General features: G+C 37.6%; 1 protein-coding gene and 1 long non-coding RNA gene across 12 annotated transcripts in view; one reads left to right on the top strand and one right to left on the bottom strand.

The window, feature by feature from the left end:
* The window catches only part of LOC310896552, a 69,068-nt gene extending 63,186 nt beyond the window's left edge, over positions 1-5,882 (top strand). The window contains exon 6 of the long non-coding RNA XR_014581597.1: positions 303-5,882. This is a non-coding gene — a long non-coding RNA (uncharacterized lncRNA). The remainder of the gene's footprint in view (positions 1-302) is intronic.
* The window catches only part of PLCB1 (phospholipase C beta 1), a 415,451-nt gene that overhangs the window by 24,962 nt on the left and 362,852 nt on the right, over positions 1-27,637 (bottom strand). The window contains exon 32 of one of the 11 annotated variants that reach the window (XM_083828910.1): positions 6,027-6,050. The exons of the other annotated variants lie outside the window; for them this stretch is intronic. Coding sequence (XP_083685036.1) covers positions 6,042-6,050 — 9 coding nt within the window. The 3' untranslated portion in view covers positions 6,027-6,041. Of the gene's footprint in view, positions 1-6,026; positions 6,051-27,637 lie in introns of those variants that run through there. 11 annotated transcript variants of the gene reach the window in all.

Genomic DNA, 27,637 nt, shown 5'->3' with positions numbered 1-27,637 from the left:
TTTGATGTGATTAACAATTACTCTAAGCTGAAATGACATAATTCTGTGCATTACAGTAAAATAACAACTCTTTAATCTATGTACTTAAAGAAAAACAAAAGATTACTTCATGCTTCTGCGTGCTGGCTCGTTAATATGTGACTATGTAGTAGGAACACGTTAGTCAGAGAAACCAGTCTATGTATCACAACCTGTCACTCCATACTAAAAGAGGACAATATTTTGACTGTGTCATGTGCGAGATCTCCTAAGTTGCTGCTTAGGCACATCACGCGAAGTGACATGTTTTTTTTCTGGGAAAGGATAAGAAGTATGTCTCTGGAGGACAAAACGAGTATTGCCCATGCTACCTGAAGTCTGTGCTTGAAGAAATACCTCCAGCCATTGCAGCAGGAGGGCCTCAGGCTGCAGCCATGCCTAATCCCATGAACTCAGTGCAGTTTGCATGGAAAACCTTCAAAGACAACCCCAAGTGCTTACGAGAGTGGTGGAGCTCTTTCACCAGACAGCCGATTCCCCTTGACTCAGTCTTGCCACAGTGCCTGAGCAGGAGGGGTGCGGGACATGGTGCTGTTGGAGATGTCACTACTGTTTGCTTGCCTTCATTCTGACTTGGCGTTTCTCTCTGGAGCTGAAACTTCTGTTTGATAGTTCCAAAGAGCATCAGGATTTTCAGATTGTCCCATCAACCTAGAAGACCCTGATGTGCTGCAGGCATGCTACTCAGAGCTGTCTCACTGGGACGGCTGTGGCTCATCACACACCACCTTGAGCACCTGAACTTAAACTCTCTCTCTTGAAGAGGTCTAAGGTCTGCATCAGGGAAGTCCTGAAGGTATTCCAGCATCAACCAAAAAGACTCATGGTTTTTGTGCAGTTATTGGAAAATGGCTATAAAATTATAGTCTGGAACTTGAAAAAGGTGGCTTTCTGGTTCTTGCTGAGTGTAGTATTCCAACGAAGTTACTGTGCCATTTTCAAGTGGCTGCAGTATGTTTTATTCTCTGTTGTGTTAAGTTATTGTGGTAACTGCCTTGTTTTACTTTAAGTGTGATTTCAGTTATTAAGTGCTTCATAGAGATAGCAATTGCATGAGTATATCGCTGAACTTGGTTCTGTTTGTAGAAGTTAAACCATGGCTCTTATGTTACAGATGGTGCCACTAAAACCTTGACTCTTTCCGCCTCATGTACTTTATACCTTATTATGTATTCAAGATAATGAATACCACATATACCTATGTACAATGTCCAAGAGCCAGAGCTGTAATAGCATCTGATGTAATATGAATCAGCCCTGGAATAATCGCATGCAAGATCATTGAGGTCAACTGTATTTTGTCTTAGTCGTTGGCTGTCAGGTTTGCTACAAATGAAAATGCAAACTGAAACCTTTAAAAAGAAACAAACAATAGCACAAAATAAAGTTTTCTGTTTTAATATTTAAAGTTAAAATAGCTTAATAACTGTAGTGCTCTGTTTTCAATTGATCACAAAACATTTTCTCTAAAAGCAATTTTTTAAACTGAATGTAATTATTGAGCCACTTCCTTGGTAATGGGTAAAGCAGCAGAACGATACATTTGAGCACTGTGTCCTCATTCTACTTTCAGGCAGATTCATAAATGCCTTACAACTGAGTCACAATGAAAGGCAAAAAAAATTAGTTAATGTGGCAGAATTTGGTTGAAAATATTTGTAAAGGAACTTATACCACTCTTTCTTATACTGTGTTGCAACAAATGAATTAAACCATTTTTATTTTCTCCTTGAACTCTTTCTCACCTTGGTAGCAGTGGGCTGTAAAACTACTGCATTAGCACTGACACAAATGGTGTTATAAGATACATGTTGGGTATAAGATGTTCAGGAAATGGGTGCCAGTGATTGTGGTAGCTTGCACCATTTTGACATGCAAAATGAATCTAAAATATTAGCTGAGGAAGCAGAAAGTGACAGTTTGTAGCAGAAAAAATGTAGCAGCAAGAAGGTGAAACGTAAAGTGAAAAAAAGAAAGCTACTTTGGTTTGCACAGTTCCTGATCACTTCTGATGCACTTCGTTTTTCTGTCCCTTTGATCTCTACACACTGGTTTTGTGCTCCCTCCGACAGACAAATCAGATAAAGTGCCCTATTTAAAATTGGGAAATTTAACAACATTACATGCATGTTTGCAGCACACAAGCATTTTGTAACTGTGGATGTTGGCCTGGTTACTTCAATGAGGCTCATATCTACTCAGGCCAGGTTAAGATTTGACTAGAAATTCTTTTAAAACCAATCTTGGAAAACACCATTAAGCATACTCTTGCTAAATTCCTTTGTTTGTGCCACATTATTACTTTTTCTTACTTTAGACACTAGTTTTAGCCAGCCTCCTGTAAAGGAAACATTTGTGTTGGTGCAAATGTGTGTCTACTTTGCAGGCAGGTGACTACGGGTCTGTATTGGTTAGTGACCACACACCAGGTGTACAAAGTAGGCACGCATTTGCATTTGCAAACATACAGATTTTACCTACCTGTGGGGTGAACATCAGGCTCAAAATAACCAAATGTTTCAAAACAAACAAACGAACAACAACAACAAAAAAAAGGCAACATGATAACTTTTCTAAATCAAACTGAGGATTTTCCCTTTGGTTATTTAGCAAGTACTCAAAACACAGTCCACTGAATTTAGGAGAGATATCTGGATAGCATGAATTCCACAGTGATGGGAATTATAAGGTTACAAGATACAACTCTTTAGTTGTAAGTAGGGTACACACCACTCAAAACCAGTATCGTCTATGCAGCTTTCAACAATATAGTCTGTGCACTTGCACCATTAGGATTGTGCCAATCCAAATTACATTAGTGTAGCAGATGTATATTATATATTACACACGCATATTTACCACAGGGTGCTCACTAGTTTTGGAGATCCAGGCACTGTCTTGCAGCATAGGAAAAAGAAAGTCAGAAAGAAACACAGGGATTAAAATGAACACTGAATTCAAACTCTTTTCTATTCTGGTGGTCATGACCATAAGTTGTCATCATCACATGATCTTTATAATCCCCAAGCAACTCCTTGATTCTAGCGTGAGAAATGTATTTCCAGATGTACAGACATTGTGCTAAGCAGCCTTTTGTGAAATCTTTTGTGAAATTATGAAATGTGTGGATAATACAACACAGATACACAACAGATATATACTTTCCCATATCATAACTAGACAGCCAAATGTCTATTGCTTTTATTAGAGGTGAGACAACATTTCAGAGAAAAGACACATATGGGAACTGGACTGTAGAATACTACTAATGACGTGGGGAAGTGTTAAAACATTATCTGCTATTCAGTGTCTACCTAATGCTGGTTTCCTAGCAGTTTTCTGGAGACATCTTCTAAAGCAGAAAGTCTAAAAATCATTCAGTGCAATTTCAAGCTTTTAAAATACTGAAGTTGAATATATTCTGTTTTATCTGATAATCCTGAATGTGTCCTTACTTGTGCAAATGGCCAGAAGAAAAGGCTGATTTTTTTAATTTCTGGTTTCTAAGAGTTCATGAAGAGCTGTGGTGTGTTCTTATTTATTGTGACAGTAGTATAAAGAGTGACTGCTACAATTAGTCCAGAGTTATGTTCTTGCTAGTGCACAGAAATGTGGCCCAGAATCTGATCACACACAGCAATAAATTATGACGACCTCACATCTCCAATCAAAAATTGGTAATATGGCCGTATTCTTTACAAATATCTTTTACAAACATTAAAAAATATGATCAAGAAAAGCATATTGTATCAGGGAAAATAAAAAGGGAACGCTGCTTATCCACAAGTGCTGCCTCACAGCACATCATTTTCTTCTATGAATAATTCACACCCCTCCCAGTTATTCAGCAACTTGCATGCGTTGCTGTTGGCTCTGCCTTTGGCATACACTTAGGGTGTTTTCAGAGACCACAGCAGCACAAAATCACCACGTTAAATGAAGAAGAAAAAAAAAACAAAAGCACTTTGAGGGGAAATGGAAAAGTTTTAAGTGATGGAGCAACCCAAGGGACTTGAGATTTTCAGATATAAGCCATCCATACCTAGCTCCTTCTGTTTCTGTGCTGTAACACTCCTATCAAGGGCTCATCTGGCTAAAGGATTCCACTTGACTGGTGGCAACTGGGGGAACATCTTCCTGCTGAACCTCTCAGCAGCTAAGAAGCCAGCATAGTTTACTGGCCACTAAAATGAAGAAAAAAAAAAGCCATCTGGACGACAGTACATACTCTCCATTATTTAATCAATGGACCAAGCAAACAGGTCTTGGAATTTATGGAGGTTCTGGTTTAAATTATTATTAAGCCATGACTCCCTTTCAAAAGCTGTTTGCAGCTGTATTATGTGCTGTACAGTTCACCTTCAAAATAACGTGCCAGATGTATTTTAAATAAGTGTTCTTTATATAGGTATCTACAAATAGAAGATTGAATTGCAAAACAAAACAAAAAAGGAAATGAAAGGGTAGAGGGAATGCTTTCCCATGGATGTAATCTACAGCAAGGTTGCACAAACAGATACTTAGGACAAAATCTAGCTCATGGCAACACAGAAACAGTACAAAAAACATTCAAGGTAGCAATCTGTAGTCATATTTTGAAAGCTGTGAAATGTGATTATATTCTCATCTTTCTTGGGTCAGAAAAAGATCCTCTGCATCTCTATCACAAAGACAATGCACATAAAGAATGCTTATTAATTGATCCGAGACTGTGAACTAGACAGAGGAAGAAATGTAGGAGGAAGAGAGGTCCTAGCTTTGATCTCAGTGAAAGAGTAAAGTCAATTCAGATTAATTCTTTTGTATGGCAAAGAAAATCACTGTTTAACAACAATGTGATGAAATCAATCGCCATGGAATTTCACACCTAAGTTACATACAAACAATCCAACTGTAGCACAAATAGTCTTCATTTGCACTCCTATTTCTCTTCCTGGACAAAAGCACATTTCCATTTCTGCTTATTATCAATTACTTCAGTTATATCATTTTTAAAAATCAAATGCTTCTACAGAACAGCTCTATAAATGCCAAAATATTATCAGAATATATGTTTTTAAACTAACAAACAATAATAATAGTTCCAAACCTCAATACAAGATCCAGGAAGAGCATAACCAAAATTCTGCATGTACAAAACATTTTATCTATACCTTTCTGTATGTAGAAGAACATTTATCAGTTTGCAGGCTAGAAAAAGATTGAGATTGAAATTTATTTCTCAGAAACATGTTTCTATTAATATAATAAATGACACTTAGATGCAAAAAGTCCAATTCATGACTCTTTCCTCCAGAGTTCATGTTCATCTGGTCAAGCATGAACAGTTAACGCACCATGGTAATGAGGCCGACAAGATTCTGTGAATGTCTCAGTGGATGATTTTAATTGAAAGTCTCAAAGACACACTCATTTAGGACATGGGTTTGCTCCGCTGAAGTCAATCTTGATTTTGCTATTGCTATCAGTGAGAGCACATTAAAAGCTCACTTCTTACTTCATGGATGTAATTGGCAAATTGCCTTAGCTTGAGAGGTAGTCAGGCAACACCTGTGACTCAACTACTTTTCACAAATTACTTTAAGGGAGTCAGTGTTACTATAGCTAGTCCAGAACAGCAGGTTGGTGAGGGATTATTTTAGAGTTCATCAGCTTTTATGAAAAAATGCATTCCAATCTACTCAATTAAAGGGAATGAGAATATCAAAGAGATGAGACTTTGATTCCCATTGGGAGTGGGCTAAACAAAGAGAAGAAAGGATATGTTGTATTTTTACTAGGAAGATTTATTTTTTGTTATCATTCAGGAAGCACTAAAATAATTAAAGAAAAGTCAAGTTCTTTCACTGGCCACAGTAACAGGGCCACCAAAAGCTTCAGATACTAATATCTTCTTTCTGACATGATCATTACGGATTTTTAGGTGTTCGATAATACTCCATTCCCAGAAAGCTGGATTCTTGTTTGAGTGCCATGGCTTCTATACAGAAGACAACCAGTGTTCACAGAACCTATTATATAACAGGAGAGTAAGAAGCTGTCAAAGTCTTCATGCAAAAATCTATGTTATGGAGAGCACTTTTCTACTTTTAAAGATCTAGTCTGTCTAGATCACACGCACATTCAAAGTCATTTGATATAGACTAGTTATCTCAGTATTTCACATTAAGCAATGCTGAACTCTCACTCACTTTAAAATTCAAGTATTAAATAGATGTATATTTATGTGTAAGATCATAACAAGAACTGGGAGGGACCTCTTAGATGAACCATAAAACTAGGAGAAATCAGCTTAGCTCCATCTTAAAAATAGTGTTCTGTCTGCACAAAAATATAAGGTATGTAGTGTCCCAAACTGCAACTACTTGTCTGATGCCTAGTTAAGCATCAGCTAACCTAGTTATTTCTGTAAGAACAGAGCCTGCAGCAGTATTCTGCAATGCCTGTCTTCCCTCTGTCCTTATAGTAAACAGGTCAAACACAGTAAAGCCCAAACGCCTTCAGCGAAATACAACCATTGTCCCAATTTAGCAAATGTAACACAATATTTGATTTTTTAAAGTGTAAAGTGTTAATACATGGATTTTGTATAGAAATTATCTTTGGGGTTATAAAAGACTAAGCCCTCTGATCTGGATGGTGAGACAGACACTTCTGTTCCATAAATGATGTTCAGATTTGGAAGTCAGCAAACTAAAGAAAATTCTTCTCCTATACCAAAGTGTCATTCTAAATGACACCAGCACATATCCAAAGTGATACCAGTAACATCTCTGAAATGGTTATGAGCAAATGCCAGTGAAATTGAGATGAGCATCAGGCAAAAGGATGTTTCAAATTGATTCAATGACTCATATGAATTAAATAGTTTAGCATTCTTATCCGTCAAATTGATTTCCTTTGCACCTTTCCATAAGTCATTTCACTGCTAAGGTCTCAACTCTCCCATCTGCAAAATAAAAGTCTTAGTTCGAATTTTAATACTATTAGAATCTGAAAGCAATAGCAGAGCGTTGTCTTACAAAGCTAGCACGATAGCTTAGGCAATTTTAGATCCTTCTCTGTTAAATATAGCAGATTGCACAGCTTTCCCTGCAATGAAAGGAGATTTATTTCCTAAGAATGCTCAAAATCCAAATCCTTTTCCTAATGAAGTGTCAGATAAAAGGATCTTTTACTCCAACACCATATCAAGAAAACATCATCTCCCCAAATTTCATTAAACATTAAATGATTGTGAAATAAACAAATCTTGTTTTTTGACAAATTGTTATTAGTTCCATTCATTTTGTAAGACATAATGCATATGACAATTAGTTTTCACATGACTATATGGGAGAAATCCCTTCTATCCCTGTGCTCAGTACTGTATATTAAGCTCATTAGCTTGTGTCTAAGAAGAGATTTTCAGCTTCATTCTTTTCTGAAACCAAAGCTAGCCTTAAACAGATAATGTAGCTATGGCTGATAAACTCAAGATGCCTTAATATCAATTTGCTCAATGGAAAATCCTACTTATTTTGAACTAATTTAGTACAGCAGTACCTGTTCAAGATCAATTCACAGCAGACTATTTCCTATTTATTGCTAATTAAAATCACGGATTTCCTGTTACAAGCAGCATATAACCCTGAAGAATTAGCTACAAACCCAGTGTGTTATCGACTCAGCTGGTGGACTATTTCTAGACTTACTACCTAATTCTGAGTTTTATAAAAACAGCTAAGCAATGACAAAACTGCAAAAGTGAGGCCAGGCCAGGTGATGAAGGAAAAACAGGAGAGGCTCTCTGAGATTTATTTTCTCAACATTACAGAATTGCAGAATGGCTTAACTGTGATTCTTATCTCCAGCTTGAGGAACTGAGAGCACAGTGGGCTGAAACTCTTTCTTGGCACGTTAAATTCAGGGACCACCCGGCCTTGCTGTCTCAATTCCAGCCCTTTCCGGTCTTGTAGAGAATAATACACTAGCTGTGAGCCAAGGGGATATCTGCAGGTGGCATCTGGGTTTGACCTTATCCACCCACACTTTTGTTAGAATTACACAAACATATTTTCAACTGATTGTGCTGGGCAGATAGAGGCCAATTCTTTCACTTCTGGAACACAGTTGTCAGGAGAGCACACAAGCATGGGAACAGCTCAGAAAAAATGGATACAGTGGAGTGGTACTGAATTAAGGGAGAGTCCACCCAAAGCTTTCAGTGTGTTGCTTCTGAGCATTCCTGTTTGAGATTTAAGACTCTGTCTGAATGTCGGAGTTATCAGGAAACCAGCATCCACCAGACCAGATAAAAGGCTCCATCATGATACCAAATTTCCAGAGGCTAAGAAGGGCTGTCCAGTCCCTCTCTCTTTTCACTAAAACCCATAAATTGAGAGAGGATACAATTACAGGAAGACTGCACATTACTTTTGCTTACTAGTGAATTAACAACTTCTCCAAAAATCTTCACCTCATTCCCACAGAAAAAAAAAAAAAATCTGCTTAGGCTCATCTTAGGGGGATCCAATCAATCCCAGCACCCTGAAATGCATTTCCACATAGAAGTTTGAGTTTAAAATGCTATGGAGAGAGTGATGTACAAATGTAAAAAACCTCAAGGAAGCAACCCTGCAGATTTCGGAACAGACATATCTTCAGAGCTTTTGGCAAATCAAGTGCTGGCAAATGTTCCTATTTGCACCAAGTCTTGCAAAGCCGTGGTGTTTCCTACCCAGTCTGTCAGCAGATAGAAGACAAGAGACAGAGTGTATATCTCATTTAAAGCCTCCTCTAAAGCTTTTATTTTAAGATAAGCTAGTTGTCTGAGCACTGTATGTGGAAATAACTTAAGAGTTTAATCTCCAACTGGTAAACGTTATGAAAGGTAACATTAACTGACGTCAGCCTGGAAGATTCGTAATTCTCAAAAGCTACAGTGATGCTCATCTCAGGGCAGCACCACTCAGGCACAACTGTAATAAGATCCAGACCAAAACTATAGCAATTGCTGGCCAGCAGGTAAAATTCTCACACCAAAAGCAAGTGGAAGACCTCTTTCTTCACCAGTTTAAACAGACTGATATGAGACTACTACTACATTTTAAGATGTTGCATTGAGTCTTACAAGAGTAAAAAGGCAAGCAAAAAAATCTCAATGCTTTATCAAACCAGGCCTGAAAATTCACAACTTCAGAAGCAACTGGAGTTTGAAGGAAGCCAACCTTGTTACTAGTGTTTGCTTTGACACCCCAAAAATACCTGTCAGAATCCCCTTCAGGTCTGGAGTCGTGTGAAATCCAGCAGATTAAGGTTATGACTTCTTTTTGGTGCACTTACTGTTGAAAAAATCTTCCAGTTTTTCTTGTTAGGCGGAAAAGGGCAGATGCTCTTCTTTTAACATGCCACTCGAGTACACTGCTGTTTTAGTGTTGTTGGATTTCACCAACAGCAGCTGGTGAAACGAGCTGTGCTGGCATGGGGCACGCATTTGCATCTCCCTGGTACAATGACTCTTATGTCACTAATGTCTTATCTGTGTCACTTACATTCTCTTAAACTCAGCAATAAAGCTTCCTTTTCTTTACTCCCCCAAAACATTTTTAACCTCTCCCCAGGTTTGGGACTAATATCTTACTCATTTTGCTTTTCCTAGGGTAAGGTTTAATTCAAACAGATATTATTCTTTTTAATTTTTTTTTTTCATAACAGTACTTGGAGATATTAATCACTTTGCAAAAATATAATAGGTGCATAATTAATGTAATAATCATCCCGAATGTATATTCAGTAGGTTTAACAAGAAAGAAGTACTTCAAGTTTTCTTTCATTGTACAAGCTCTTTAATCTTGTACAAATATTTATATAATTAATCTGGTTGAAAACTTTGTTCAGGAAGCAGCTGGGGCAGGGACTGTCTTTTTCTGCAGTGACAGGCCCCTGCAGAACCAAGCATTTTAGGGTCTCTGCTCCTGCACTGAGCTTCTGCAAATTCATCAACACTACCATTTCTTGAAGAAACAGTCTTATTCTTTCTGCAAAAATACAAGGAGGCTTGTCATGCTTCAAATTTAGTCAAGCTCCTTATTTTTTTTTCAGAAGGAGGGCTTCAATTCAAATTCACGGATAAATGAAATTGGTGTAGCTGAAGCAGACAGTATCCCTGGCAATCCTTTTCTCTCCTGAAGATTACGCCATTCTTGCAGGCACAGCTGAGCAAATTCTGTATCTGCTCGCAAGTTGCTGTGGCTTAAATTAATTAAGTGCATTAATATAATCTGCTGCCAACTGGAGTCCACATTAACAGGCAGGACCATAAATATGGAAGCAAGGTGGGGGGCACATATCTCACTGAGCAGACTGCAAGGAAGGGCAGGGCAGAAAGCTAAGGTCGGTGTGAGTGCAGCTGTTTACACACAGTTCTCAGAGATCAAACACTGAACGAGAACCTGTATAGTGCCTGTGAACTCTGATCAAACACCAACGTTCTTGGTTCTGTTCAACCTCGTCTGCACAGGCAGTTCAACACCCCTGGAAGCCAATAAAGCCAGCTGCTGAAAATCTTACAGAAGGAAATTGGGAAGTGGGCAATTACCTCACCCACGGCACATGTGGCCTGTGACTTTGGGGGTGTTTCAATGACAGCTTTACCAGGGCTCTGAGGAGCTGTCCCAGCTGGGGTCAGCTTGGGGGATACCAAACAGCGCTAACAACTGCTGAAATTCAGAAGTAACGGGAAGTGATACAAATGCAAGCAAATATTAACAATAACACTTATTTTATCTGCATTTCTTATTAAAAGAATTAAATTAAATTAATAACAATAAGTATAAATATAAATGCTCGCGCTGATATTTAGATGATGAAATGTACTTCTGTTATTTAGAGCACTAACCAGTTCCTGTTCTTTGAAAGCTTGAAACAGTACTTCATTTATCTCCATCTTGTTTTCCATCATAACTTATTTATTTAAAGTATGTTAGGGGAGAAACCTAATTTGTAAGGACATTTTCCAATTAAGTTTATTAATTAAAAGTTAGACTCAGTTGGTTTGCAAATAATAATATTTAAAACCACAAACTTCATGGATTCTGGGAAATGGCTGAGAATGCAGCTATGCAAGTACTAACAGAAATGATCCAAATTTTCAGTCTCCCAAGCGTTACAGCATGTTTTCTGGCATTCTGAACGTCTGCTCGTTTTTACATGATCTGTAAACAATTTCATTTGCTCCAAGACTCTCTTACATTATTAGAGAGTTATTGTTCCCACTGGTTTCTGTTAGGTAATGCTATACACAAGTGCTTACATGGAAGCACGCACTTAAAACTAATGGCTTTAATGAGTTTTACATTTAAGTTCTGCTCTGAATATGACTCTTTAACAAGAGTCTCTGTGGAGATCTAACTTTATGAATTTATGCTAGAATCCAGTAATATCCTAGGAATTGTCTGCTGCTGCACTGACTCAAATGTCTGTCATTCAGACTGGTCTTTAGAAATCAGTGCGAAAACTCTCAGCTTCAGGCAGGACCAAGACTTTGTCTCAGATCCAATGAAATCCTTAAGTTAGTCTAAGTCTTTCAGGTTATATCTTTGAAATTAAACCAGACTCATGAAGAAAAACCCAGAGATCACATTGCTGTGTCTGACTTGGTGATCAATTAGAAACAGACTCATCCAACTGAACGGTTCACAACTACTGGAGAAAGATTTAAATCTAATAAACTGCAAAAAAATAATAATAATAAAAAAAATTATTGCAAACCACTTTAAAACACTAAAATTACTTATTTCTCTAGTGCATTTATACCAAGTGAATAGCCATACTTTGTGAATGCAAGGATGTTTCACATCTAAAAATAACTTACACTGTACACTGATTGCAAATCTAGATATACCCAAGGCAGCCTGTATTTGTAGGTCAATTTAAAGAGGGAAGGGAAGGGAAGGGAAGGGAAGGGAAGGGAAGGGAAGGGAAGGGAAGGGAAGGGAAGGGAAGGGAAGGGAAGGGAAGGGAAGGGAAGGGAAGGGAAGGGAAGGGAAGGGAAGGGAAGGGAAGGGAAGGGAAGGGAAGGGAAGGGAAGGGAAGGGAAGGGAAGGGAAGGGAAGGGAAGGGAAGGGAAGGGAAGGGAAGGGAAGGGAAGGGAAGGGAAGGGAAGGGAAGGGAAGGGAAGGGAAGGGAAGGGAAGGGAAGGGCTTAAAGCAAAATCAGATGTTATGTATTTCACATATCCATAGTGGTCATATGCTAAGAGTTATGCAAACTTTCTCAGAAACATGGTAATTTAGATGAACATACTTCTTAACAGTTTCCTTACTAAAACAGATTTTTCCCATATGTTGAAAAAGTGATCTTCAGTGGACAATAAGCCCTTAGACACAAGAATGTGTATTATATTTCAACAATTTTTCCTTTTGTAATTCCAATCTCCTTTCAGCAGGACCAATTCTAATCCTCAGACACGTGCAGGTATGTTGACTGAAAGCAACACTTTCTGTGCCCTCATCTAGATGTTGCCCTGAGGCATTCTTCATGGTGGGCATGTATAAACACATGGCTGAGTCCTCCTAATCACATCCTACCCATCTTACAACAGCTTCACACAACATTTAAGCAGCAGTTTTCTTCGCTTCAGTGATAAACAGAAATAAACGTGGTTTGATACAATTACTGTGCAAAAAGAGTAATTTCTACGTTCCCACAAAATGCTTTCAGAAATAATAATAATAAAAAAATCTGGAAAGTCTGACAGAGCCTAGCCATAACTGGAGAAACCAAGTGACTCCAAGTTTTGGACAGAATTGGTTCATAATATGTGAACACACATTTTAAATTAGCATGCTTGTGTGCAGACAACAGCATTGTATTCTCATTTTGTAGTGGTGTTTTTAACCACATGAGTCATAATGCAGAGAAGGCAGGCTGAGGAAACCTGATGGCTTCCACGCTTCAGAGTGTTTCCTTTGTTTAAGAAGGACAATGTTTCCTCTGTTCAGGACAATGTAAGGGGGAACTTTGCTGTATGTTTGACATATGCTAAATCCATTTTGTAGATAGCATGGAACCTAGAAATCCATAAATCCGTCTTCCCCCTTTTTTATTTTCCGTACAAGGGAAACTCTGACTTCATTGTTAATGCAGTCAACTAGGAAAACTTGAGTAGACCACAAAACTCCTTCATGGGATTAGTGGTTTCAAAACAGGACTGGGAACCATCCGAACCGGATTCTAATTTTGTCATGCAGACATGTCACTCTGAAAGGTGCTTAAGCCAAAGATTTCAAACACTGACACCTAAAGTAAGGCAGCAAAATGCAGAGTTAGCTATGCTACCAGCAAATCCTCTAATACACAAATAATATTGTACTGTTTGAGTTGGGAACAACATAGGGAAGTTTTATTACATGTGTTCTCCTTTTGGAATTTATTATTCTTTTTAGATCTCAAATCCACAGATTTAAAACTCGTGACCAAAGTTGTCTTGATATTGTCATTTCAACTGAACTACACGTATTCTCTAGTTGCTGGTTTAAGCTTCAAAGACTTTTTAAAATGGAGCAATTCAAAAACTAAGTTTCCTCAAAAACATATCCTTGGCTAATATCTGGAATCTCTCTTTTTAACAGCAACTGACCGTAATGAATCATTTTCAGTAGTATTTGGTGTCTTCTGCCTCATTTATACCAACTGTGAATTTCAGTGGATTCTCAGTCATTCACTGAAATTTAGGTTTATATGTAGTGATTAAAGTAATCCCTGAGTTGGAATTAAATGTAGTTGCCACTGAAAAGCAGCAGGCTACCTAAGCAGTAGCAGTGGCCAGACAGATTTCCCAGAATCAATAAACTCTTCCTTTGGATTTTCCCTTACAGCACACGTGATTGCAGGTAACCCTCCTGTAGTCTCTGCTCAATGGACCAATCCTGTTACCAAGGTCACCTTTGCAGAGTTATATTTGCATCCAGCTGACGTTGATTCATGTTGCCAGATGGCTAAGGACAAAGCACAATCGCTCAACACAATGTGTGACCTACTTATACGTCTAACAATCTGCTGTTTAATACTTCATAAAAGCATGGAGACTTTGATTAAAATTTTAATTTTGTTTCATAGTTAGCCCACATGTGGCATGTGCATTTTGCATACCAGATACATCTGTTCCAACAGGGCAGTAGTATGATGCCTCTGACTTCTTTCTAAAACAGGGCATATGAATGCGTAAGTGTCATTTCCTTATTTCCTAAAGGCACTCTCAGAAGTAATTACAAATAATTGTTTTACATATGGACAACTAATGAAGAGCCAAACACTCTCATGCTAGCACCACATAAACAAACAATGTCAATAGCAACGTATCAGCTACAAAAAAGAAGAATGAAAACATGACACAAAATTCATATGGGGTTTCCAATCAAATATATGGAAAGTCATGGGGAGATTCTCCATTCCTGTGCATAGTCACATAAATTTAAGAGGATAAGTGAGACAACCAAATTTTTGCCTTAACTTTAATATGAAGATTTGCAAAAATACTAGAAATGACGTTTGGTCATTGTAAGCCAGATTCCCTAAAGAGCTCAGGGCTTTAGGAACATGACAATTACCAGACTGAATCAGACCCAAGGCTGCCTAAGACCTGCAAGTTGCCTCTGCCCTTGACCAGTACCAGATGCTGTACAAAGGAAAAGAGCCTTAGAGCAGCCACACAAAATAATTCCCACCTTCAGGTAGGCCTATCTGGTCCTGATCTCTAATATTTAAAAAACGGCTCATGTCTTGAAGTTTTTGTGTATTTTTAGTTCCTTGCAAAGTACTCATCAACAAGAATTTCAACTCTGAAAATTTTTCATTTCCGAAGTGGTCTCCAATCCAGTTTTGAATCTACTTAGCTTTGACAGATTTTCAGGCACTTGGCACCTCTAAATGAAGCCAAACTGTTAAAAGTCATGAGCATACAGCAGCTCCTGTTGTGAAAGTTCACAGCCAGACCCTCAGGAGAGTTTAGTGTGGTGTAGGAAGCTAGGTGCACACACGTCAAAAATTCTTCTAAAAGAGAACTCAGTTGTTTTTAAAATAGAAATCCTTTTCTCCAGACTATGAGAAAGGAAAGCGGAAATCAAAAAGCCTACAGGAAAACAAGTCTAATGTTATATTAGAGATTGAGGAGGAGGTAAAAGAGGCTACTTGGAAAATGTCCTACCACATATCAATATCATCACGCAGGAAAAAATGAGAAAGGAAAGCCAAACACAAGGAGAAGCAATTGTATCACCATAATGCACGGTGCTAATGAGGTCATTACAGAGGCAGTGTAAATGAAATAAATGGCTGGGCGTTGACTACAATAGAACTTCATCAGTGAACTGAATACTTTATTACTGAATAAAGAAGTGAAGTTGGATCCAGGACATATTACTACATTATTTGGCATTCTCAAGCTCCCCCGGTGAACACAATCTAAAAGTAGATACAAACTTAGGCTGAAGTGTACTAAATGCAGGAAGGACTACCCCCGAGAAGTTTCTCTCTGACTTAAAGCTCTTGTGAGCCTAGTTTTGTCTGGCACCACGAGTTCTTCCTCTCTCCCCATAGCTCCAGAAGGCTGTATCACCAGCGGAATCACGGGAGGGAGCATGTATGAACATTTTGACCCTGCTGTGCCCATGGCATTTGTCACATAGCCAGACATGACGTTGTTTTACAAGGCAGTTCCCCACCCCTCTTTAGGTCAAAAGATGCCTTGAAAAGACATTCCAGTTGTGGATGAGAGAGAACAGAAGTAAAAAAAGAAAAGAAAAAATAAGATGCTTATGAGTTTGTATGTGTTATTTTCTCTACACTTATGCTTTATAGAAAGGATATACCCAGGGAAATGCAATTTCTTAAAGTTCTGTTAGTTCTGTTACTTTGACGTAACTGAAGCTTTGAGAGAAAAAATGATGTATGTATCCAGAATCCAAACTAAGTATAAAAAAAATAGCATTTATGTAACTACTGCGGAACTCACAACAGTTCTGGACAAATACCAGAACTCTGGTATCCATTAAAATTAAAAATCAGAGAAATCTCTTTTTCCTTTTAATTCAAAGGAAGTTCAACCCCAAATTTCTAAGCCAAATTTTCATGTGTAAATTGAAACTTCCATTATTCATAGAACAACAACGTTTTAAAAATATTTATTACATTTTTTGTGGGAATCATAATGATTATGATTAGTCTATCACACAGAACACAAGTTTTTTTGTACTGAGTGCCTCAGACTCTAGTAGAAGCAGGCCCTCATGGCACAGGTCTAAATCCTGTCACTGTGTCCATCTGGTGGACCTGATTCCAGAGCTTCTGTTCCGTGTAAACCTTTTTATACAGAATGTGTTCAATTACAGGCAGTAAACACATAGCAGGAAGCCTGTTTTAGCTGTGGCCGGTGACCCAGTTACAAATTTAAGGTTGCATATTCCCCTCAACCTACAGCAAAGCTCTCACAGCTTTGCAGAGTAAGAGATCTGCCAAGGAACTGGGAGATGACCTGGCGTTCATGCAACAAGAATGCTCTTTATAAGCACACATTATTATTTTCCTAGTTGCTGGACACCAAGCATGACACTATATCACGGATAACACTTCACTACATTTGATTGAAACTTACAATGTTTTGTATTCATTAGGGATGTACAGTGGAATAACAAACACAACCCAGTCCTGAAAGCACAGATTAAGTAAATCTGACTAGCTCTCTCTTTGGGCTGTTTAGCAGAGAACATCCTCCTCCTTTGCTAGGTCTGACTTTTTTTTTTTTTTTCAACTTAAAAGCCTGTAGAGGGGGAAATGTGTCTGTTTAATTTGCTGTTGTGTGGGAAAGAGGCAAAGGTGTCTGTGATACTACGCTGTGTTTGGAAATTGTTTGTGCTTGGAACAGCCTGCAGTTTTTAAGATGCCACAGAAAAACAAACATAATTGAAGAGAGGCTCCTTAAATGAGAACAAAGTAAACAGAGATGCTTCATTAGAAGTTACATCCCCTGATCTTGCTTTTACTGTCAAGCCAGCTGATTTTTTCTCTTTGGCTCAACTTAGAAATTAATTATCTTTCATAGAAAACACAAGTTGTTATGGTTATGTTAAGTATACTTAGAAGAAAAAGTGTTTCTTTTGGCAAGTCTGACTTTAGGAAGAGATAAATTTAGTAAAAGCCATACTTGCTTGCTCTTTAGGTCCTTCAAACAGCAATTTGCAACTGCTTTTTGTGCCTTGTAGCTCCATGTTTAGATAGGGGCTATACTGACAGATTTATGTTGAACAATAACAATATCTGCAACTGGCCAAGTGCAGTAGGACAGCTTTTGTCACTTACTCCCCACCGACAGCAGGTGGTTTTAAGGGACTCGCAGGTGTCCACCACCCTAAAAAAGAAAGCCTGCCATGTATGAAGAAAGTATGAGAAAAGCTCAAATACATCCTCACTTCAATTATTACTGCTGCAGAAAACATCTGTTGGTCTGGTGCCTTGCTTTAGACAACACAGAGGAGAAAGATAATTCTGTCACATTTCTCCAGAAAATAGGCACTCCATATATTCCTTTCAAATTTTGTAATGATGGAAGATTAAAATTTTCATCATGGAGAAAATAGAAGAAGTAGATTGGATAAAAACTTCATTAAATTTGAGTGGAATCATTATTCCAAAATTTTGAAATTTGTCTCAGATATTTATAGCAAATAATGGCAAAACTAATCCAGCAGACTTGAATTCTTTCTGATGACCTTTAACAAAGACTGCTGGCTGTAAACCTGATGCAAACAAAACCTTTTATTCTTAAAATCCCACCTGCATTTAGGATTTAAAACTGTAGTTCTGACTGTCTTTCATTGCTCTGTTTTGCTATATTTGAGTTCAGAATAAAGATAGCAATGATAATCTGAGGTTACTTGATGGGCATTAGACATTATATTTTAATCACATTCTCAGAGGTGCAGAGCATATCAGGAAATATCATTAACTTTATCAGTCAGCTGTGGTTTGAAACAATCACTAAGCAATCACAAAAGGGAAAAACGTCTTAAATAGTATGGAACTGGATAAACTAGGAATAGTAATACAATTGACAGTTTTGTTTGTGTTAGCGCTCTGTTTTGGTGTTGGACTTTTTTGGAAGAGCTGGATGGATCATATTCAGGACAGCTCTTTATTTAAGGAATAGAGCGCAAATCAGAAATTGGAAAGTATAAATATTTAAAGTGTTGTTGAAACTTTACACAACCATTCTATTAAGGCTGAACTCCTTTTTCTAGGCGGTGACTACAATACATGTCCTTAAAAGCAATCACTTAATATAATATTGGCCAAAGACCAAGAGAAACCGTTTCCATAATGGTGCACTGGAGAATTCTTTATTTTAAAGTGCCACATGGAATGTCTAAATTAAGACACAGGAGCACAAAAATCTATGGTATCCAAAACCTTTGCTTGGACATATACTTCATGGCATCAGTCTGTTAATCTTATTGCAGCTAAACAGAGCTGTTCACCAATTATTAACTCAAATGATCAACTGCTTCAAAGTTGTCAAGCCTCATGCCAGCTCTTTTCAGAACTGCACTCTTGATCACAAGTCTAGATGTGCTTTTAGGGTTATAGTGAGGAGTAAGCCAGAAGAAAAAAAAATGCCTGAAGTCCTATAGCCAAGAAATAGTAATTTCAAACAGCTCCCAATTTGGAAATGGCCGAGAGTAGAATAAGATCACAATCAAAACCAATCTCTGGAAGCACATGCTTGAAGCAAAGTATAGGTCAGTGAGTCTACAAGCACCACCCCCTAACTAAAGGGCAGTAATGGATGAAGGCAAATGGGGAAGATCAGCCCATGCTAGAAAGCACAGTTTTTTCCTCTCGCTGACATGGTTACAGAAGGAATTCCAGAGTTAAAAATCATGGTCTGTCTACCGTGTATTTTCAGCTAAGTAAGCTTTTTAAGTCAAAAGCACTACTTCAAAATTCCTCTTGTTTTGTCTCTCCACTGTCTGTGAAACTGTTCTTGGGGACTTGAAAGCACTGTGACTGCTTCCCTTGAAGCATGAGTGCCAGGCAGGTTTCACCTTGATCACCCAGCTATAAAATGCTTCCCTCCCCTCTCATACTTGCCATTTACCATCAGCTGTGATCTAGGGTGTTGTATCATCTCTGTGAAAATGTTCAGGGAAGCAGTAACACTTGTCCTTGTGAGGAAAGGGGAATGACCTTACTTTGTGTCCTGGCAGGGCCAGGTATCAGTGCTGTCCAACGCACTGCCCAGCCCTTGCCCAGCTCTGCACCTCGCTGTGAGCTGTTCCCAGGGAGGGCCTGATTCTGTTTGGGAACTGAAACTCTCATAGGTCTCTGAAGATTGCGATTGTATTTCTAGAGAATGTGCCATTTCATACTTTTACACCCCTGCTTTTCTCTTTCCTTTGTCAGTAAAGCAATGCTACCTAATTTTCCTTGGAGGAATAGCAAGTGCAGCTGAAATTTTTCTGAGTTTCTTCTTGTCTGAGAACAAGCTACTTAAGCCAGTTTGGGCGGCTAAGCAGATGCCAAGCAACAGAAACTCAACTTTTTGTTCTTATTGCATTAAAGAGTGAAACAGGAAATACAAACTTGTATGCATACCTCCAGTTTTAAGTTGTGCACACAACAAGCAAAAAGATGAAATTTGACACACCTCCTTCAAAACAAAACATACTCTTTCTTACTTAGCCACTCTTCAATTTTCTTAGATTCAAATTCAAGTAATTTTTGCATGGTAGTGAGATACCTCAAATAATCAAAACACTTAACTGCACCATGCTGAAGATATGCAATAGAAATGGCTAATGGAAAAACTCAGCTGTGAACAGATAAAAAGTATGTTTGTAGCACAAGCCTCTGGCTGTCTGTCAGGATACGTATCAATATATCGAAGGACGTTTTCTGCAAGTGGAATAGTTCTTCCCATAGTAAACTTTAAATGACAACAATTTTAGCTGATAAGTAATGTAAAATTCAGTTCTTGTCTCTGTAGATGAGTGGTTACTAGGATGTCAATTTTCACTCTTTAACAAAGTTCACTTTAAGTTAAGCTCATGATTAAAGTCTGAATTTATGTTTTTAAATTTTACACTTTCCGAAGAACAGTCCTAAATTAATGAGATGCAAGTTTAAAACATTTGATCTTATCTTTTATCATTTTTTCTCTTTTCTTTTTCATTATTAAAATTGTTGTATATAAAAATTAAATGAGGAATTCAAACAGAGTGGTAAATTGTTATTTCTTTTGATTTGAAGGCAAGCAATGTAAATCGTAAATCTTTAAACTCCAACGTCCCATCCACCAGTATTCTTGGGGTAATTTAAGCTCCTCTGGAACAGCATAAAATACTCAGAGCATATTGGCGCTGCTTTGTATTGCCAGGCAACAAAGCAGCTGATTATGTCTCTTAAATTACGTCTTCTTCCTGCATCTCTAAGCATTCCTTTCCATAACATCACCCCCAAACTGTCCATATTCTTGTTCTCTGATACAATCCCTACTGTTTTCTTCCTTCTATTCTTGATATTTCATCTTTCCTGGAAGCTGAAGAATATTTTTGAATAAAGCTAATATATTTTTTGAAATGTTTGCCTTCCCTCTGTTTCTTATACAGGCCTCAAACCTTAGGCTGCTTGAGTGAAGATGCTGTTTTATTTGCTTGCTGTCCATCCATTTGGAAAGAAAGGAAATTCCCTGAGGACAGCATTGTGCCTCATTCACAGGGGGGTAGGCATAGGAGGCCATTTACAAAGAGGACAGATGGGGCCAGGGAGCCTCTGTAAAAGGCTTAACAGTGTTTATAGAAAAGTTTTAAAGTAAACAATCTAGTCTTAATAAATTCATTTAGAGGAAATAAATAGCTATAGTAAGGCACTGTTATGTTTTAAAGAGCTATTCAATTTTTTAACAGATAATTTAAACCCAAGAACAGTTCTTCTAAAAAGATTTGTTTTCAGAAGGAAGTTTCACACCTGTCATAGGAGTTAATCTCAATTTATCCTTTCCTTAATAAATGTATTGCCTGTCTCCTTAATTAGAGATGTTTGAGCTGGTTCTGATTACACTATTTAACACCTACACACTCAATATAATTTTAAATCAAGATATATAGGATGGGTCCTATTGCGATCTCTTTGGAGTTCTATGTAAATCTGCTTGTAGAGAAGACATATAAAGTGGGTTAGGTGAATCCCTCCTAGCATAACTTGGTTCTCTCAGAGGAATTGAGCACAGGTAGACAGGTTTCTTGTAGATATCCTGATTTAGAAAAGATGAGTGTCACCTCCAGTTCTGCGCCTATTTCCCTTCAAATATTTTTTATATTATGTCATGCCCCCTTTAACTCACAAATAAAAAAGACTTACAATTTAACTGATCAGAAACAGTGCAGAAATACAGAAAAGTAAAAATCCTGAAAAAAAGGAGAAAAAATATATAGAGAATCCCATTTGGTCCATTCTGAAATTATAACTAATCTCATTTGCACAAATCCATGCAAAAGTAGCAAAAACTGAAAGGAACGAAATACTCCCTGGGTAACAGTACCCTTTTGTACTGCTAGTTAACAGCAGCATTAAACTTTAACAAATGAACTTCAGAATGCACTACACTTCTGTGTATCTGTAGTGATTGAGGTCCAAAAAAACGTAAGCAAGTGGAATAGTAGCTTTGTGCTAAAACTTAATCCAGCTCTATGATATAATGGTAACTATTTTCAGGAAAGGATGCTGAATCAATCACTGGTACTGAAAACCAACCAAAGTAACAATAATTTTCCTCAAAGACACTGACAACATCTATCAATGTCACAGTAATGAGGATTGGGGGAAAAAAAAAGAAAAACAGACAATGGCATTGTTTCACTGAATAAAATTAAATAAAACCTCCTAGAAATGCAGAATGGAATGATTACAGACCACAGTTGTCTTCTGTTTATGGCACCAAATGAACTTCTACCAATAAAAAAGGGTGAGTATTCAACATCCAGTAAGATATATGCGATAATACTGCACGTAGACATCTGGATGTCATTATAGGTAACATTTTCAAAAGGGCATAATTCACTGAAGTACTTTATAAATGGCATTCATGTTTATAATTTTACCTTTATCTATTTAGCAACTCTAAAGGTCTGTATGCACTGATCAATTCATTAGGAAAATGAAGTGTTGTATTTAATCTTCTGACCCTATAATGATCTACATGGTGAACTATACACCGTACCCTTAGATGTATATGCTAAAAAATCAAACTGTCAGCCAAATAAGCCCAACTGTTCAGCTATCCTAAAAAACAAAACAAAACAAAAAAAAAAAACAACACTGATTTGATATGCTGGATGTTTTTAGGTATAGTAGCCTACACCAATAAATATGTAAGTCCCATAATTTCTCATATATTATAAGGACAAGATACCATCTTGAAAGTTATAGCTCTTAATTGGTAATTTAAGATAAAATATCAAAAATCTCTTATCTCCAAAGAAATTGGAACAGGCAATACATTATTCTATGTAAAAATATAAAAACTAGGAGAAAATGTTGCCAGCTAAGTGCTGGCTATCCAAGTCATCTCCTTCCAGCATCTTTTCATTACACACATTACTTGTCCTGTGGCACCTCACTGTTTCTTAAGTTCTTATTATCATTATTTGGGAAACTAGTATCGCCTGCACAGATGTCCCCTGGATGGCCACACAGACCATCTGCAATAGCCAAGAACACCCTGGAAACAATTTAAATTTGTTTGCTGTTAACTTGTGACAGAGGTGAAAGCAAACCAGTTAATGGGGCCTTTCTTTTTTAGCAACATAGAAAGACTACTCAACTATGCATCATCTTGAGTTGCCAAGAGGGTTTGGCAATGAAAAAGTACAAATTGGGGAAGAACAAGGAAAAAGTGGAAACTGGGAAAGCCTGACTTCTGGTTGCAGAGAAGAGAAACTGCTTATCTGATGGGCTAATGTCCAGAGAAAGCTCAAGCTGATTTGAGCCCTGTGAACAAGACGGAAGTATACGCACAGCAACGCTGAGCCTCATTGCTGCACCGTGACTGTGTAATACCTCCAACAATGTCCTGAGAATGAGAATGAGAAAGTGCAAGCCAAGGACCCACAATTCTTGAAGAAAACAGACTGGAAAAGAAATGCCTACAGAGTTGGTAGAACAAGGACAAAGGGAACAACCTCATCTTGCTTGGTTTCTTCACTGGATAGCCCCCCAAAAGGGTGACTTTCTATTCAGACCCAAACCTGACCCTAAATATTAATATGCAACACTTCTATGGATTAAAGCTACAGCTGAACACAGCTCTACAGAAATAAACCCCAAATGTCACCCCCAAGGAACTGACAGCTGTTTTTTTTTTTTTACTAATGGCTAAGAATAATGAACAAACAAACAAACAAATAAAAAACCAACAACGAGCAAACCCAAGCAGTAAGCAATTTCAATGGAATTAAGGAGATGAAGGGAAGTCAAGGGCAACACTTCCAATTTTGTTTTCTGCACCAGAGTGGAACTGCAACACACATGCACAAAAAGAAGGGGGAGAGGGTATGGTTGAATGGTGGGTTGAATGGTAGTTAAGAGACCGTTAAAAATGGGTTAGAAGTTCTGCTTCTTCAGAAATTAACGTGTTTATGACACAAAGAATGCCTCAAAATCCCATATCTAAGTGTGTATTAAAAACATACATAACTAAAATGGTAGATGCTGAGTAATTAAAACATTTCTGAATGCTATTAAGGGAAATAAGCAAGAAAAATACACTGTGTAACTGCTGCTGGATATTGCTTTCATACCTCCTGAGCTGTGAAGGGAAGCCTGATATGACCAATAGAGTCCGTGCTGTGGGAAGGCTCCCCTGATAGCCAATGTCTCAAGAGCCACACTTGTAGTAACTAATATCCAGCACTGCAGCCTTTACATACGCTCTTACGAAAAGTGTGTTAAGTTTTACGTATGAAGGACTCAAATGTGAGTGACAGGCTAAAACAGGAAGAGCATGAATAGCTGCAAGTAGGACTGAAAGAGCTAATTGAGGAATACTGTGGAAGAAGTGGGAGACTCTTATGGCTTTTGACAGGACACCCCTGGGAGGGGAAACCGGAGTATTTAAAAAGGTTAAATTATGGTTCATATGGCGCAATAATAGTATATTGCAAAGAACTGTACAGATGATCCTAACCAAGGTACTTCAGGGAAACATAAATCCAGAAAGGCAATAGAAGAAGTGGAATCAATTAATGCTCTGAAGGCAGCTTTTCACACAGAATGGAAGGCCAAGTTGTTACAATTCACATAATATAATACAATTACAATTTTACACTGCATATTAATATTGCATGTTGTCATAGGCGTATGCATTAACAATAACTTTGCATGGATATCTGAAGAAGAAACAGAAACCTTGACCTGAAAAGCTATCATAAAGCTTAATGGAGAACACTGCTTTTAGTGGAAGCTGTGCAACACCCTTTACCATCAGGAAAACAAGCTGTAAGTCACCCCAGAGAGGACATTCATGAGTGCCCTCTACACAGTGAGTAACTATGCAAGCGAGGCAGAATATAAACATAAACCAACACAAGATGTTGGAGACAATTTTGTCACAATATGTTATCAACTCTAAATGTAAATGTAAAAAAAAAAATCTGTATTTTGTGAGCTGGAAAGTACCTTTTTTTTTTTTTTTTTTTTAACAATACAGCAGTCTACAAAAGGATATGACTAAATGGGTTTGGGAAGGGGCTAACCAGATAAGTAGTAATGACAACTACATAGCAGTCAAGGTGCTAATTATGTAGCAGACGTACTCTGTGGGCATATAAAATAGAAAATGTTAGGACACAGCCCTTCATCAAAAGGTAACAATCAAAGAAAAATGCAGGCATTCAAATCACCTCCACTCGCCTGCAAACATACTTACACAACTATATGAACAAGCAAGTTCTGGCGGGTATACAGTAACAACATAATTAGGCATTTAAGAAGTCTAGCGTATCTTGTCTGCATGGACAAAAATTGACTGTCAGAATATAAGAGAAAAAAAGCTCAACATAAGAACAGAAAAATGTGTATCACTACTGTAAGTACCAATATACTAAAGAATTTCAAACTGTGAAACTATCACCATTAATCTGAATGTTGTTAGAAATAGTTTGCACTGAAAGAGCTCTCCCAATCTCCCACATGAGGAGAGGCAGTTAGGGAGGTCAGGGCACCCAGACAATCCCACGAAGCAGCTATGCCAGATCAGTAGACATGAAAGCAAATGACACATACCATTTTCAATTAGAAAAATAGAAAAGGAAAGGGATTGGAAGAAGAAGAATGCTTTTTTTTTTTTTTTTTTTTTAAACTAGGCATTCACAAAATACAGGAGTGAAAGAATAAATATGTGAGAAACTGGTGAACTGGTGTTAAACAGTATGGTTTATGTAGCTCCAGAGATACAGGTTTATTCCATAATGGAAGAATCTATGTATTAATTGGGATGCCATGCACATAATGAGTGCATGACGACGTTTTGATGCTTCACTTGTCACTTCCCCTGCCAATCCATCTCTCTGGTTTGCAATCTGCCATTATTCCCAATGTGTTAATCTTTGGGGTGAGAAAATAAATATGTTTCAGCTCTTTCTGTGTGAGAATATTCAGGAACAGGTACTTGCTTAGGCACTGCAAAGACTCTCTCCTTGGAGTGAACAGTCACTGCAATTTACAGAGACTGCTGAAAAAGAGAGTTTAGCTAGCAGTTAGTTCACAATGAAACTCTCTAATCATGATTTTTTCCTATGTCTAATTATTATCTAATTTGCATTTATATACCCTTTATTACCTAAACACATCATAATCTCAAATGTGCTTAACCTAACAGAACCCTGAAAATTCAGGAGTGGTAGGGAACTTTTATACAGATAAGCAGGGATAAAGGTTATTTATATTTTCTAATTTAAGCACTGGAGCTGGAGGGTTAGTCTTAAGTTTTCCACAGAATTGCTAATCAGCTGCTACCCTGGACATGTTCAAGCACAGGCTCCTTCTTAAGCTGTGAAAAGCATGAACTAATGTTTAGTTCTGTGGGTTTTCTTCTCCTGGGTGGATCAAACCAGATCAATGTGGCTTTACACCTTTAACTCCCATCAACACATTCCCGAGGTCCCTCTCCTCATGCCATTTTGCCTGCATCTGCTGCCAATGAAGGCTCCCACTGGGTGAAGAAAATTGTTTCTCCATAGTCTTCATTTATTGTCTTTTCAGAAGGAAAAAAAATAATAATAACCTTGGCTGTTGAATCAGACTGCAATTAACAGAAAGGTGATCACGCCAGTTTAAAAATCATTAATATTATTTTGTATTTTACATCCTACGAGGCTATGAATAACTATTTTAACAGATGCATCCATAATATATTTATCAAATGAATCTCTATAAACACAGCATATGCATGTTCTTAATATATCTAGTGTGCATACACATACGTGCACACATTACAAATATTTACTATTTGACATACACAGACTCAAACATATAATCAAGAATATAGTAAACAAATTGACTATATCTACTCCATTTAAAATTTTGTTATAATTTCCCTTTGGCTAAAATTCATAGCAGCCAGAAGGGGGTTAGTGAGTTTACAGGTAACAAACTGACTCACAAGCAATGCTTCATTTATTAACCTTCGGAAAATGCATGGTGCAGATAATCTGATTTTTCCTGTAGCAGACCAGAAATTGCACTCTCAGATCACAAACCGGTGGGCCTGTTTGCTCCGTCAGAACAGTGGGGCTGGAGCACAGCCTGCTCCAGCTAAAGCACCACTCAAGAGGAGCTTACATAGATGTAAATTATATGCAGGCTGCCTACAGTTATCGTAATGCCTCGTTGTTCCCAGGGCTTTGAAGATGTGAATTTCAGTGCGACTGGGTAACCAATGCACTGTAAAATATTACTGTTGTATTTTGCTATAGGATATCTGTACATTACTATATGCATTTTGTTTGTTCTGTGATATGTATTTGCAGAGCATATTTTTAAAGAAAAAAGGAGGGGGGGGTAACATCACTGTATCACAGAAATTAGCTTTCCTGTTTTTATCTCATCTTAATTGAAGTCTGTTTCTGTTGCCAAGCAAGGTTTAGTCGGCTTCCCTGATTTATAAATCAAGGGTATTTGTTTCCCCAAAAGTGGTGTATAATTGCTTGCCAGCAGTCACCTTTGCTTTAAGAAAGGCTTTAAGAAAGGAGTGAAAGAAATCAAAGGAAATGTAGAATACTGCTGGAAACTGCCTTTGAACAATGAATAAATGAATAGGACTCTATGAATAGCTGATCAGGTCCCAAAGTTAAAAAAAAAATATATATATATATATATATGGAAGGTTTTTGATAGAAAATGTTTGCACTTATTCACGCTGAAATCATAAACTAAAGATCGTTTTATTCCTAATTCAATGAAATTCAAAATGAACCAGGACTATGACTTCCTGTCCCATATTCAGTAGTTTTGAAAGGGATTGTTTTCCATTAGATGATCATCAAAACTCTGAAACTTTTTTTTTTTT

This window comes from Anser anser (assembly GCF_964211835.1).
Source record: "Anser anser genome assembly, chromosome: 3".
In the NCBI taxonomy this organism is placed as follows: Eukaryota; Metazoa; Chordata; class Aves; order Anseriformes; family Anatidae; genus Anser; species Anser anser.
This window is presented reverse-complemented; position numbering and strand designations above follow the sequence as displayed.